Below are 12,639 nucleotides of genomic sequence, written 5' to 3' on the forward strand. Positions count from 1 at the left end.
CTTAAGCAGAAACTTGGAAATCTCTGGTGTCCAGTGTTTCATCTGAACTCAAAGGTATTTCTAATCTCTCAAGGTCTCCCTCACTTGTTCTTCAAATCCTGAGGGAGCACAGTCCTAGGCCCTGGTCCAAAGGTGAAGAGGCCCAACGTCATCCTGAAGAAATTCAGACTCCTGATTGCCCATGGCTTCTGCCCAGGGGCCCTTCTTGAATCAGTGGAAATGCCTGGATGGTCCAGGGACAGAAGTAGGCATATGGACAGGTGGTATGGATAAGGGCAGACCAAAACCGGCTCACTTGTCCTTAAGCTACTGGAGATAAAGGCTTCAAAGTCCCCTCTGACCATCGTGAGCCTGAGGCTGCAGATGGTGTGTGATGTCCCCCTTTCCGTGGACCACAACCACGTGTCCAAGATAGGCACTGTTCCTGGAAGAAAGGATCTCTAGGGCAGTGAGTTGTTGAGAGATACATTTCTTTTCCTCAACCAAGACCCAGTCATCTCCACTCTCTTTCCTGTGGCCCAAGTTGGAGACTGAAAAAATGACATTCCAAATGAAGTGATTCAAATTCAAAATGACACCCACAGGCAAGTGCAGACCAGAAACTCCCAGAACTGCTGTTGGCAAGGTCCCAAAGGGGAGTGCCTGTTTTTGCTCAATTTGGAGCATGAGGTCAAGAACCTATGCTGGGATGTCAGAAATGGTGTCCCACCTTCTTGGTAATCTGTACACAGCAGGGGAGATCGAAGCGGGCAGGGGCACGGAGCTAGCTGGGGGCAGAGCCAGCCAGGTCTGGCGTCCAGGGCTTCTGACAGATTGTTTTCTAGGCTGTACTTCACCCTCTCCTGGAAGCCATCAGTTCCATGCCTCAACAAAGTCAAACCTCTTAGTCCCAGATGTTTTTCATTTCCAGAGAGAACTCAGGATGGTCAGAGATGGCTCTTGAGAAGGACACAGAAAGAACAGACAGCTGTTTTGGAGCTGGCCAAAGTGGACCCACATTTCTTCACTTCTCAAACATCCCTCAGTTCCTTACTCCCACCAATTCCACACCCACCATGCACCTCTCGGTCATTCTCAGCTGTAGGAAGAGGCACGAGGCCCTAACACGTGAAGGGGAAACAGTTTGCATCAGCTAGAGCTGCAGTGTGTCTGCTGACACTTTGCGATGAGATGTTCTCCATGTGTGCTGTCAATACAGCAGCTACACACTAGCTGAACTGGACAACACAGATCAAGACAGTGTTCTGAATTTTTTTCCCTTAGTCACTAATTGGATTAGTCTTTTCAATTCTTTTTAAAATAATTTTTTAAGCTATAGTGTTTTTTAATTTAAAAAATTATTTATTTATGGCTGCACTGGGTCTTCACTGCTACTCTCTAGTTGTGGTGTGTGGACCTCTCTTGTTGCGACGCTCAGGCTTCAGTAGTTGCAGCGTGTGGGCTCAGCAGTTTTGGCACATGGGCTTAGTTTCATGCTCCACAGCATGTGGGATCTTCCTGGACCAGAGATCAAACCCGTGTTCCCTGCATTGGCAGGCGGGTTCTTAACTACTGGACCACCAAGATCTTGATTCTTAAATTGGCATCTCATTGTTATTTTCCCCAAATTCCACAGGAAAGCGGGGGGGTGGGGGTGGGGGGGGTGGGGGGGGAAGAGACCCAGACAGGCTTGGTTTCTTACTTCATGATGTTTATTATGAGAGCTTTGCCAGTCCTCACCATAGTGTGTTCATCTCCAGCCTTCGCCACACCTCCGTGGAGGGCAGAGAGTCTAGGGCAGGAGAATGGAGTTCGGGAAAACTGGGTCGTTTATACATTCCAGCAGGGAAGGAAACACACATTTTTTATTCTATTGCTTCAAACACGTGTGCCACACAGGAGGTGGGAACGGGAGGTGCACACATGGAGGCCAGGAAGGCAGGGCGTGTGGGCTGGGGCCAGTTTCGGCTGCTGCTCCAAAGGAAACTCAGCCTGGTGCTCAGAACTGGTGCAAGTGGGGCCCAGGGCGGCCCTGCTTCTTAGCAGGGGCATGGCCAGTGGGATGTGGATCTTGTGATGCGCTGTTCGGCCTCCCAAAACTGAGCAGGGTCCCCCATCTCTGTGAACAACGTTGATGGCTCTTGCCCCTTCAGACCCTCGATGGAGGGTGTGCCTGGGAGGAGCCTCATGTACATCACCAGCAAGTCAGGCTACAACACAGGCCCCAAACAGCACGATGCTGCGGTTTAAAAAGGATCTCGGCCTGTCAAGGACAGGCCACCAGAGCAGTGTCAGTATCGGGCGCTGTCACCTACCCTCAAAGCTGTTAGACTCTGGGGTCAGATGAGTCTGAAAGCCCCCAGGGAGGACAAGATACAGGGTGCTCTCCCTGTGTGTCTTCAGCCTGCAGTGCTGGGGACTCCGCCTGTGGGCTCTGGGGCCCTATGGGAGACGGGGTCTCCCCTGAACAAGGGCTCCCCCAAGTTTGGCGGTGAGTTTTGTCACGAGCTCCTGAGCCCCAGCAGCATTCTCGGCTGTTCCCGAGCCCCGCACAAGCACACCCAACATCGTCATTGTCAGTTTCTGATCTGATCGTTTCCCGTGTGCAGCAGGGATCCCCCTACCACCCACATCCCAGCGCAATCCTCCAACTCTTGCAAAACAAAGCTGGAGAACGATGGCCAGGCCAAAGTGGGTGCACAACATGGGCTGGAAAGAGAAAGGCGCCCCAAGCACGAAGCACTCTGCTCAGCAAGCCTAAACCAACCTGCTCTGGGGGGCTGGAGGATGAACCAGGAGCCTCTGCAGACATCTGCCAAGAGGTCACATACCCAGGGCAGCCCACCCTGAGGGCTACTGTCACACTCGGCCCTGAGAACAATGCTCTTCTAAGCTTCTGGGCATGGAGTGTACAGTCCCAAGGAGGTTCTATTTACAACACACATGACAGTCAGTTATCAATGTATTCCTAGAAATCAGGACTTCCTCTTGCTTCTCATTTTACCTTGTTCAAAATTCCTGGTATCAGGAAAATGGGAGAGAAAGCCTGGGTGGAGCAGTGAGGGGAGAGATAAAGGAAGAAAATAAATAGAGAAGGAGACTGAAAAATCAAGAGTTGATTGGGGACATGGGTGAGGGGATGCAGGGTCAGCAACTACAAAGTGGCCAGCGTTCCCTAGAGGGCGGACCCGTCCAGCCTCTGCAGTCAGAGGAGCTCTGGAGCTTCTCTGCTCAAGGGACTCCAGGCAGCCGAGCTGAAGGCTCCTGTGAAGTCCTATGTGCATCCTAATAGAAAACTGAATAAACAACCCCCAGGAGGGTTTCAAACACTTGAGATAGTTTCCATATTTGGGTGACTGGAATGCAAAGGCAGGATGGTGCCCTTCCCATCTCTTTCTGTCCAAGTAGGTATCCAATTCTCCGAAACTGCCTGCAACATAATGGTATAAAAGGTGTAACTAATTTCTTTTTCTATCAAAAATCTGGCAACATCAGAACACAAGTCTGAATAATTCAGAAATGTTCCAGGGCTCAAGGGAGCCAGTGTCCAAACGGGGAGACACCTGGTGGTGGCAGCAGTCCCAATCCCCAAGGCCAGGGCTCTCCCCTCTGGGGTGGCCGAGCTGTCCGCCGCTCAGTCCTCGGCCTGCTGGGCTCAGGTGTCAGCCGGGTTGACCTCTTTGGAGCAGAAGTAATGCACGACCACCCCATTGGGGTATCTTGCAAATGCGCTGCAGGGAAGGAAAATGACCTAGGAGTGAGGGCTGCCTCTAGGACAAGACAAGTTCTTACTGGAAAAGGCATCTTACCAGGAGCCACCCCAGAAGCTACCTACTCTAACCATAAAGGGCAGTGTGGCCACCACCTCGGTCACATATCCAAACAGAGGATGAGGTCCACGCCATTCAATTGCATGGGGAATTTTTTTTTTTTATTTATTAAATTAAAAAAATTTACTGAAATATAGTTGATTTATAATGTACCCATCTCTGCTGTATAGCAAAGTGACTGAGCTATGCACATATACACCTTCTTCTTTCATATTCTTTTCCATTATGGTTTATGCCAGGAAATTGGATATAGCTCACTGTGCCATACACTAGGACCTTGTTTATCCATTCTAAATATAATAGTTTGCATTTATCAACCCTAAACTCCCAGTCCATCTCACTCACTCCCCCACCGCCCTCTGGTAACCACAAATCTGATCTCTATGTCTGTAGGTCTATTTCTGTCTTGTAGATAAGTTCATCTGTGCCAGATTTTAGATTCCCCATTGAAGTGGTACTTGTCTTTCTCTTTCTGACTTACTCCACTTGGTATGATAGTCTCTAGTAGTGGGGGATATTTCCTACTGTGATCAGAGTAACACACAGCCAGACAGAGCAATGCACCAGCCTGGCTCAGCAGCGGTTTACTGAGCGCCAACTGCTCATCAGAACAAATTGTGGGCTAACTCTAACAAAGGGCAGTGGGTCTTTCTGAAGGAAAGCATTCTTCCAGCCGTAGAAGTAAAAGGACAAATCACTTCCTTGGAGGAAGTGGCACTAACTAGAGTATATGCCTTAAAACAGAATTATGCTACTTCAGGATTTTACCAAGGAGGTAGCAGGCTGAAATACCTTTTTCTTCTTTCAGAGGTGTATCTTTAAAAGATAAGGACCTCCTGCTCACATACAGCTCTCAAACACCCCGTGGTACATGTCAATGTTAAGCAACCAGAGGAGAAGTGCTTTATGAGCAAAAAGTCAAGAGCCCCCTGCTACACATTTCAGGCATTTAAATTCTCAAAGCACCCCCACCCCACAGACACACCAGAAAACACGGCCTGACCTCTGGAGGCTCAAGCACTAAAAGCGGCCCAGATAGCCCTCAGCTGCTCTTTCCTCTTGGGTTAAGGGGCTGAAATCTACCCCGAGCAAGCTATGGGTGAGGCTCACCTGTTCCCAATCTTCTTCTTACACACCATGCACACCTTCTCCTCTGTGATGATGCACTTCACCTGCTGGTGTAGAATGCGCTCTTCCTGGACCTGGGAGCAGAGAGAGTGGGGGGAGGTCCCGCTGTCTGGCAGGCGGGACAGAGGAGGGGCCGGCACTGTCTCACCTCCCAGCCCACAGGGGCTCCCTAACTGAAACACCCGTGGCTACATGCCCAGCTGGTTACCGATCAGTTTGAGCCCCAGAGTTACAAAGCACCCAGCTCTGCCTCTGTCTCAGGGGACGTGGCAACGGCCTCGCATGGGAAAGGACAAGCCTTCACTCGCATCGGGAAGGCGCGTACCCTCAGGAACTCTGCATGAAGAAGGTTCTTGAGCACTTGGTTGAACCGCTTCTTCTGGGCATTCTCTTCTAAGACCTTTTCCAGAAAGATGCGTATGTCGTTAATCTGAGTGTTCGCGGGCAGCAGGTTGATGGCCTGGGGACGGGAAGAGAGACGGGAACAAGGAGAGGTGGGACAGGAGTGAGACGGAGGAAACGCCTGACGTCACGGAGCCCTCAGACCCCCTCCCTCCTGCCAGCCCCTCCTGTGGTTCCACGCTCCCCACTTGCGCCCTCCACCTCTGCGAGGAGAGCTGCTGACCTTGGTGGTGTCCAGCTTGCTGTGGTGTAGCTCCAGGACCTGCAGGGCGGCCTGGAGGTTGGCTTGTGGCTCCAGCAGTTCCAGCTTGATTGGCCCCAAGCAGTGCACGCTGGGGGGTGACAGGTACATCCGGAGCAGGGACAGATACACCTGTCTCATACACAACAAGCCACGCACGCGTCAGGCCGGCAGCAACCCTCCCCGAACCCTCAGCATGACCACACCTAAAGGCAAGAGGGCTGGTCTGGAGGAACTTTAAAACGCAGCATTTTTCACCTTTTAATAAATTTTGTAAAGTCCGTTGACTGAAGATGTCAAAAATTAAAGATTGTGTGGGACTTCCTGGGTAGTCCAGTGGCTAAGACGCCACACTCCCAATGCAGAGGGCCCAAGTCTGATCCCTGGTCAGGGAACTAGATCATACATGCTGCAACTAAGAGTTCATAAGCCACAACAAAAGATCCTGCATGCTGCAGTGAAGATCAATGATCCCAAGTGCAGCAACTAAGACCCGGTGCAGTCAAATAAATAGAAATAAATTATTAAAAAAATTAAAGATCATGTTCTTTCTGAGAGAGAAAAAAAATCAAAAGTCTTGTATTGTTTAGCATTATACTGTTAACAAAATGACTCCAAGAGACCCCTCATTTCCTTTGGCTTTGAAGGCTGAGACTCTGCCATGTATAAGCCGGTAAGGATGAGCCCAAGATGAGATGCTGCATCTCCTGCTGGACCCACACCACAGTGTTTCTCAGTTTCTCACTCAATATTCTGGGCTGTGCTGTGCATCGATAAGCAGCAACTCTGGCCTCTACCTCCTAGATTCGGGGAACAAACCCCACCCCCCCACCACTGCCACCAGTGGCCATGTAAAATATCTCTACACATTGACAGATCCACACGGAACTTATGCAGAGCACACGTGGGCACCTTGTAAGAACCATCAGATGTTCCTTCTCAACAGGCTGACCAGAAAACTTATTGTACAAGTTGAGACTGTTTTAAGAGTAAAGCGGCAGGGGCACTACAAATAATCACACGGATGACAACAGACTATGCCAGAGCCACCCCGAGCAAACCAAGACTGCGGTCACCCTGCCGCTCTCTCAGCACGGGTGCGCAAAATCAATCAGTGCCCTAACCCATGCCCTGTCATGTCAGCAATTCCTGCCAGTGTCACCTGTGGCCCAAACCAGAGGGCGCTAGCTATGCCAAGAGGGGCAGTGCAGTGCGTATGTGCTCCCTGGGGCCAACTACTTACATCTTTGTTGCCATCTTTGTTTTGGTCATAATGCTTGTGGCAGTACCTGTAAGGGAGAGAGTGATCAGACAAGGTCACATGTAGAGAAAGGGCATGGATGCTGCCTGAGTGAGCAGCCTAATGACAGCACAGTCGGGGGCCTGCACACGAGGTGACCTCGCGTCAGCTGCAAGTGCAGGGGCAGCTTTCTCAGCCTCTCATCTCTCTGCAGGGCCTCTTTTAGACCCTTGGAAGGTGGGACGGCAGGGTCGACGTACTCTTCAGCCATCCTTGTGTCTTTCAGGATGTGGACGTAGATGAAGAGAGCTTGTTCGTGTTTCCCCATGCGTCCCAGCAGGAGAGCACGTTCTTCCAAGAGGCCTGGGGGCGGGGGGGAAAGAGTGTAAGAAACCATCACCATGACCAGGCAAGCCCAAGGCCAGGGGCTAAGCTATTAGAGGAATGGATATTGGGAAAAAATATTTTTATTACTCGGGATTTTTTTCAAGGAGAAAATTACTAAAATTTTTAAAAGGTAGGAAGGAGGGGACTAGTTTAGGTAGTATTTTATCTCATCTTTTTCTGTGATCATTTGTAATTGGAAGAACAATACTTGATGATCAGCTAAATGCATAATAAGCACCTACAATGTGCCAGGCGCTTCCGCCAAGGGAAGCAGACACCTGGTCTCTGCTCTCATGGAGCTTATGTATCAGCCAGACATACGTCTTTTTCAGACAAATTATTCCAAATTACAGAAACTGCTAAACAAGGAACTTGGGCAAGAACAAGTACTGAAGCAACAAACAGGTTTCAACCTGGTTAACACTTAGCATGTGGTTCACACCCAAAAGAGACTTCTCTTAATCATTGTTCAAAAGTGAGTCTTCAGAGAGGACAGAATAGGAGCACAGGCCTGAAACACATGGTTTTTCCCAGGCCCAACTTTGGGGAGGGCTGGGGAACTGGTGTAAGGGAAGGATCCATTTTTGCATTAGCTTCTGCTAAAGTGGCTCTGGACCTAAGCCAGACACCCACCATCAAAAGGAAAATCACAGATGAGCCGGCCTGGGTCATAGTAGCTGGAAATTTCCAAGAACATAAGGAGCTTCCGTCGGTATTCTCCCAGCTCTCCTTCCTCCTCACCAGCAGGGACTGGAGCTTTGCCTTTAAAAGAAACCATGCTCAACATGAAAGGATGCTGTTAGGCAGCAGTGTGTGGTGTCATCAAGAAAAAATGAAGGGGATGGGGTTCAGTGATGTCACCACCATGATTAGAGAGCGCCTCCATGATGCTTTCCAGTAGGCCTTCTCTTAGTTTATGGTCTCAGTACGGCCCCAAAACATCAGCTTGAGAAAAGCAGCCCACCAAGCTGCTTAGAGAAGCACTCTGGTAGACAAACCTGCTCCTTATCAGCACGGCTGTCACTCTGCACACAGATCTACTCCCCCTCCTCCACAGGTGATGCCCAGGGAGGCTCAGAGATGCCCAGATCCAGACACCAGCCTCCAAGTCTCACCTGTGGGGTCACTTAGCTGCCTTGGGGCCTCCGAGGCTCTTCCTGCCCACCCGGGCCTGCAGAGAAAGTCTGCTTCTCTACCCCACCCATGGTACCCTCGGGTCCCAGCTCACCTCTAAGGCCTGGGGCCACCCCTCATGCTGAGAACTGGTACCTGCAGGGAAGGACAGGAGATACTCCTTCATCAGACCTTGCACCTTCTCGCAGTACAGCTGGATCAGGCAGTTGTGGAACCGAGAGCCGGTCTCCTCCCAAACGTGGATGACGTGCTCCTGGGGCGAGATACAGATACAGGTCTGCCTGGTACCCTCTGTGCTGCGGCGTGGCGTGGCCTAGCCCATTCACCCAGGCTCCCTCACATTTTTAAGGCCCAAAAGGTCCCATCCAGATTGTCCCTTAATTAAGATTACCATGGGATAGTTCTCCTACAACCCAGCAATGTCAGGAATCAACGTCTCAATTTCCAATCTAAGCTCCTTTATTAATTCTGTCTCATAATCATCCAAATCAGCCCATGTAATTAAGGTTAAATATTTACATTTTGGTACTTAGGACTGATTTGGTCATCCTGCAGTCATAGTCAAGTCTGGCTGTACAAATGTGGCTCTGATATGTTTTTCTCCAACAGTTTCTCTCCTTTTTTATCTCTCTGTACGTCACCTAGGTTTAGAAGGTAGCATGAAAAAGTGCCATCTCCAGCTTGGTCCACTGGGCTGTCTTCAGAGAAGACTAAAAGAACCCTCTTCTTTTACAGTCCTTCCAATTCCCAAGGGACACAAACCCTAATCTGAACTGGCTAATCACTGTCTCTTGTAGTCATAGATCCTGGGTTTGACTGAAACTTTTTAGTTCAGATCAAAAAATATCTTACCAGGTAAGGAATAGCCAGACCCTTAAAATTCTCCACTAAGAAGCCCAGCACTCGGTCTCGTGGCAGAGCCTCCACCTCTGGGAGATCCTCAGTAAATATCTGTTGGAATAAAACCTGAGTTCCAGCAGCAGAACCACCTGATGGCAATCCTTCCAAACACACATGCACACAAGCATAGGGTCACATGGACAGACACTGAGGCGGGAAGGGCATCTGTGGCCAGTCGGTGTGGGGCAGACTAGCTCTCCTGGCATCCGCACCAGGCTCTTTCTACTGCATTCCACCGCTGTCCCATATGTCCCAGTCTTGGAAACACCGGAGAACTGCACAAACCCTTCCTACCCCTCCACCCACAACTGTCTAAAATAAAATCAGAACCAACCGTGGTACCCAATAAATCCAAGGGACTCTGTGATCTACCTTCAGGCCATCCTCTGGGAAGTCTCTCAGCACCCACACTGAGTAGGAAAAAATTAAATGCAGATTTTCTGTGCCTAGAGGGAAAAGGAAGACTTGTCAGCAGGTGAAGTCCACACACTCTGCCCACAGGACCAGGAAGGCAGGTGCCCAGGTTGCCCAGGATTTATCATCCAGAGAAGTTAGCTCTGTCCAGTCACTCAGGGATGCTTGGACCTAACAGACTGGCTACATACCAAGAGGCTGTTGTGGTCCCACCACTGGGGGACTTTCATCCCCGGAGGAACCCAGCTGGGTGAACACAAGGGAGGGAGGGGACTGACCAGCCAGAATCAGGAAGGGAGAGAGGTCAGGTTCACTTGAACACAATCCCCTCCCCTTGCTCCTTCCACGAGCTGGACTCACCCAGATGTTGCAGGTACTGCACTGTCCGCTCATGGCCTTTCAGAGGGGAATTTGCTTTCTTGGACTGGTCCACCAGCACCTGCAGAGCTGGCCATGAAGCCCAAGAATAAGGTCATGAGCCCCTTCCACGAGGCGTATCTCCTCGGAGAGTCATCACACTGCACACAGCTTTCAGTGGCAAAGAGGTCTTTCTTTGCAGGAGGCCCCTTTGTCTTGCCTCTGATGTTAAACCAGGCACCTATACACTTACTCATCTCCAGCTCTCGCCCACCTTTCAGATCTTGTGATCACAAAGTACTTTGCATAACTTGTTGTTTCTTTCAAAGAAGTAGAAATGCAGACTAAGTAAAAACAGATGACCAGATCGCCTCCCTAGCTTCCCCTTCAGTGATCCTGTGAACAAGATAGTGGCTAAAGAAAAATCACAAGAAGTCGACAAGCCCACACACAGTGGGGGGTGGGGGGACTCTGACTCTCTATCCCCAAAGCTTTCATGGCTGAGCTTTGAAAATCTTCAGATGGGGTTTTTGGGGGACTCTGGGTCTACCATCTCCCCAGATTGCCAGCATTCTCATTAAAAGCAACTTTCCTTTGTAATATTTGCCTCTCTCTTGTGTATTGATTTTCAAGCGGTGAGCAGCCAGACAATGATTCAGTAACAACAAACACCTCAGTAGGTTTCCCCGTGTCAAAATTCAAGAGACCCTCTAATCATAGGTGACCCTTGCCCCGGTACCTTTCTCATGGAGCCCCTTCTTCTCGTACAGGATGATCAGCTCGCTGTACTTGTGAGCCTTCTTCAGCACGTGCTCGCTCTCTTCGATGTGGCAATGATTGTTCTCCAGACGGAGCAAGGGGGCCACTAGGGCCACGTTCGTCTGCAAGACAGGCAGGACTTCAGCAGGAACTACTTCCTGGGGAGGCCCATCCTCTCTCAGCCCAGGCCTGCTTCAGGCTGAAACACCAGGCATGTTACACAAGCAAGAGAGAGCAATCAACCCTTTCCAGGACTACAGGTAGGAGCTTTCATAGCATTTATGCTCTTTCACACAATGTTTTTTAAGAGAGAGAGAGAGAGAGAGAGAGAGTGTGTGAGTGTGAGTGTGTGTGTGTGTGTGTGTGTGTGTGTGTGGAAAGAGGGTAAAGAAAGGGGAAATTTTCTTTGGGGAACTGTCCCTATTCACCTGTGTGTGTGTGTGTGTGTGTGTGTGTGGAAAGAGAGTAAAGAAAGGGGAAATTTTCTTTGGGGAACTGTCCCTATTCACCTGTGTGTGTGTGTGTGTGTGTGTGTGTGTGTGGAAAGAGGGTAAAGAAAGGGGAAATTTTCTTTGGGGAACTGTCCCTATTCACCTGTGTGTGTGTGTGTGTGTGTGTGTGTGTGTGTGTGTGTGTGTGTGGAAAGAGGGTAAAGAAAGGGGAAATTTTCTTTGGGGAACTGTCCCTATTCACCTGTGTGTGTGTGTGTGTGTGTGTGTGTGTGTGTGTGTGTGTGGAAAGAGGGTAAAGAAAGGGGAAATTTTCTTTGGGGAACTGTCCCTATTCACCTGTGTGTGTGTGTGTGTGTGTGTGTGTGGAAAGAGGGTAAAGAAAGGGGAAATTTTCCTTGGGGAACTGTCCCTATTCACCTTGTAGCACCAACCCCAGTCTCGGGAGAGAAGACCAGCCCATTCTAAGATTCTGGGTCAACATCTTGTCTTAACCCCTCAATTCTAAGAAGCTCACAGATGTCAGGTTCCTAAGATCAAATACTTCACTCTTACTAGTGGCAGGGATCCCAGGCTAGGGAAGAGGGAGGATGGCAGGAAGCCAAGTGCTGGGAAAACTCACATGAAGGTAGCACTTGAGCAGGGTGGTGTCAATGATCTGCAGCAGCTTTTTCTTGGATTTGATGGTAGGAGTCCCTTCCATGAGAGGGGAAGTGCTAGACTGGTGATCAGAGTCATTCAGCTTCTTTACCAATTGGCTTCGTTTCTGCCAAGGACAAAAATGCAGGGTCAAGGCCAGGCTTAAAACTTCCTTTATCATCTGAGCTACTGGGCAATTCCAAATACCTTCAAATCAGCTCACACCTATCCACCCTGATCCCACATTGGCATTTATCTGGGATCAAAAATAGATGCCTACCAAACCACCAGATACAGTGACAATGATCTACTGAGTATTTACTACACACCAGGCACTGTGTCATGCAGTTTATAGATTTATCCTATTTTACATCTAAAACAAATACAGGTATTATAGCCCCATTTTATAAGTGAAGAACCCAAGGCACAGATGTTAGTTACCTCATTAGTAACAGAGGCCGACTTCAAATTAGGGTCGGATTCCAAAGGGCATGTTTTTATTTTTTTTTAATCAACTTTATTGAGGTATGAGTTACATACATTAAATGTACCCCTGAAAAGTATACTATTTGACAGATAGATACATGCATGTAGCCACCACCCCAATCAAGGAACAAAACATTTCTATTACCCTTTAAAGTTCCCTTGTGCTCCTCCCAAAGAGTCTCACCCATTCCCTACACAACTGATCTGACTTCTATCACTAATGATTACCCTTTCCCTATTTTAGAACTTCAAATGGGCTTTCCAGGTGACTCAGTGGTAAAGAATCCACCTGCC

The 12,639-nt window shown here is 49.4% G+C and overlaps 1 protein-coding gene across 1 annotated transcript in view; it reads right to left on the reverse strand.

The window, feature by feature from the left end:
* Nucleotides 1–1,673: 1,673 nt before the first annotated feature.
* VPS39 (VPS39 subunit of HOPS complex) overlaps nucleotides 1,674–12,639 on the reverse strand; it is a 45,898-nt gene continuing 34,932 nt past the window's right edge. The window contains exons 13-25 of the mRNA XM_065940227.1: nucleotides 11,843–11,986; nucleotides 10,752–10,893; nucleotides 10,016–10,102; nucleotides 9,614–9,687; nucleotides 9,194–9,292; nucleotides 8,477–8,594; nucleotides 7,841–7,969; nucleotides 7,081–7,183; nucleotides 6,824–6,869; nucleotides 5,563–5,712; nucleotides 5,263–5,397; nucleotides 4,920–5,011; nucleotides 1,674–3,710 (exon numbers count right to left, since the gene is read on the reverse strand). Coding sequence (XP_065796299.1) covers nucleotides 3,635–3,710; nucleotides 4,920–5,011; nucleotides 5,263–5,397; nucleotides 5,563–5,712; nucleotides 6,824–6,869; nucleotides 7,081–7,183; nucleotides 7,841–7,969; nucleotides 8,477–8,594; nucleotides 9,194–9,292; nucleotides 9,614–9,687; nucleotides 10,016–10,102; nucleotides 10,752–10,893; nucleotides 11,843–11,986 — 1,395 coding nt within the window. The 3' untranslated portion in view covers nucleotides 1,674–3,634. The remainder of the gene's footprint in view (nucleotides 3,711–4,919; nucleotides 5,012–5,262; nucleotides 5,398–5,562; nucleotides 5,713–6,823; nucleotides 6,870–7,080; nucleotides 7,184–7,840; nucleotides 7,970–8,476; nucleotides 8,595–9,193; nucleotides 9,293–9,613; nucleotides 9,688–10,015; nucleotides 10,103–10,751; nucleotides 10,894–11,842; nucleotides 11,987–12,639) is intronic.

This window comes from Muntiacus reevesi, chromosome 7, assembly GCF_963930625.1.
Source record: "Muntiacus reevesi chromosome 7, mMunRee1.1, whole genome shotgun sequence".
Taxonomy (NCBI): domain Eukaryota; kingdom Metazoa; phylum Chordata; class Mammalia; order Artiodactyla; family Cervidae; genus Muntiacus; species Muntiacus reevesi.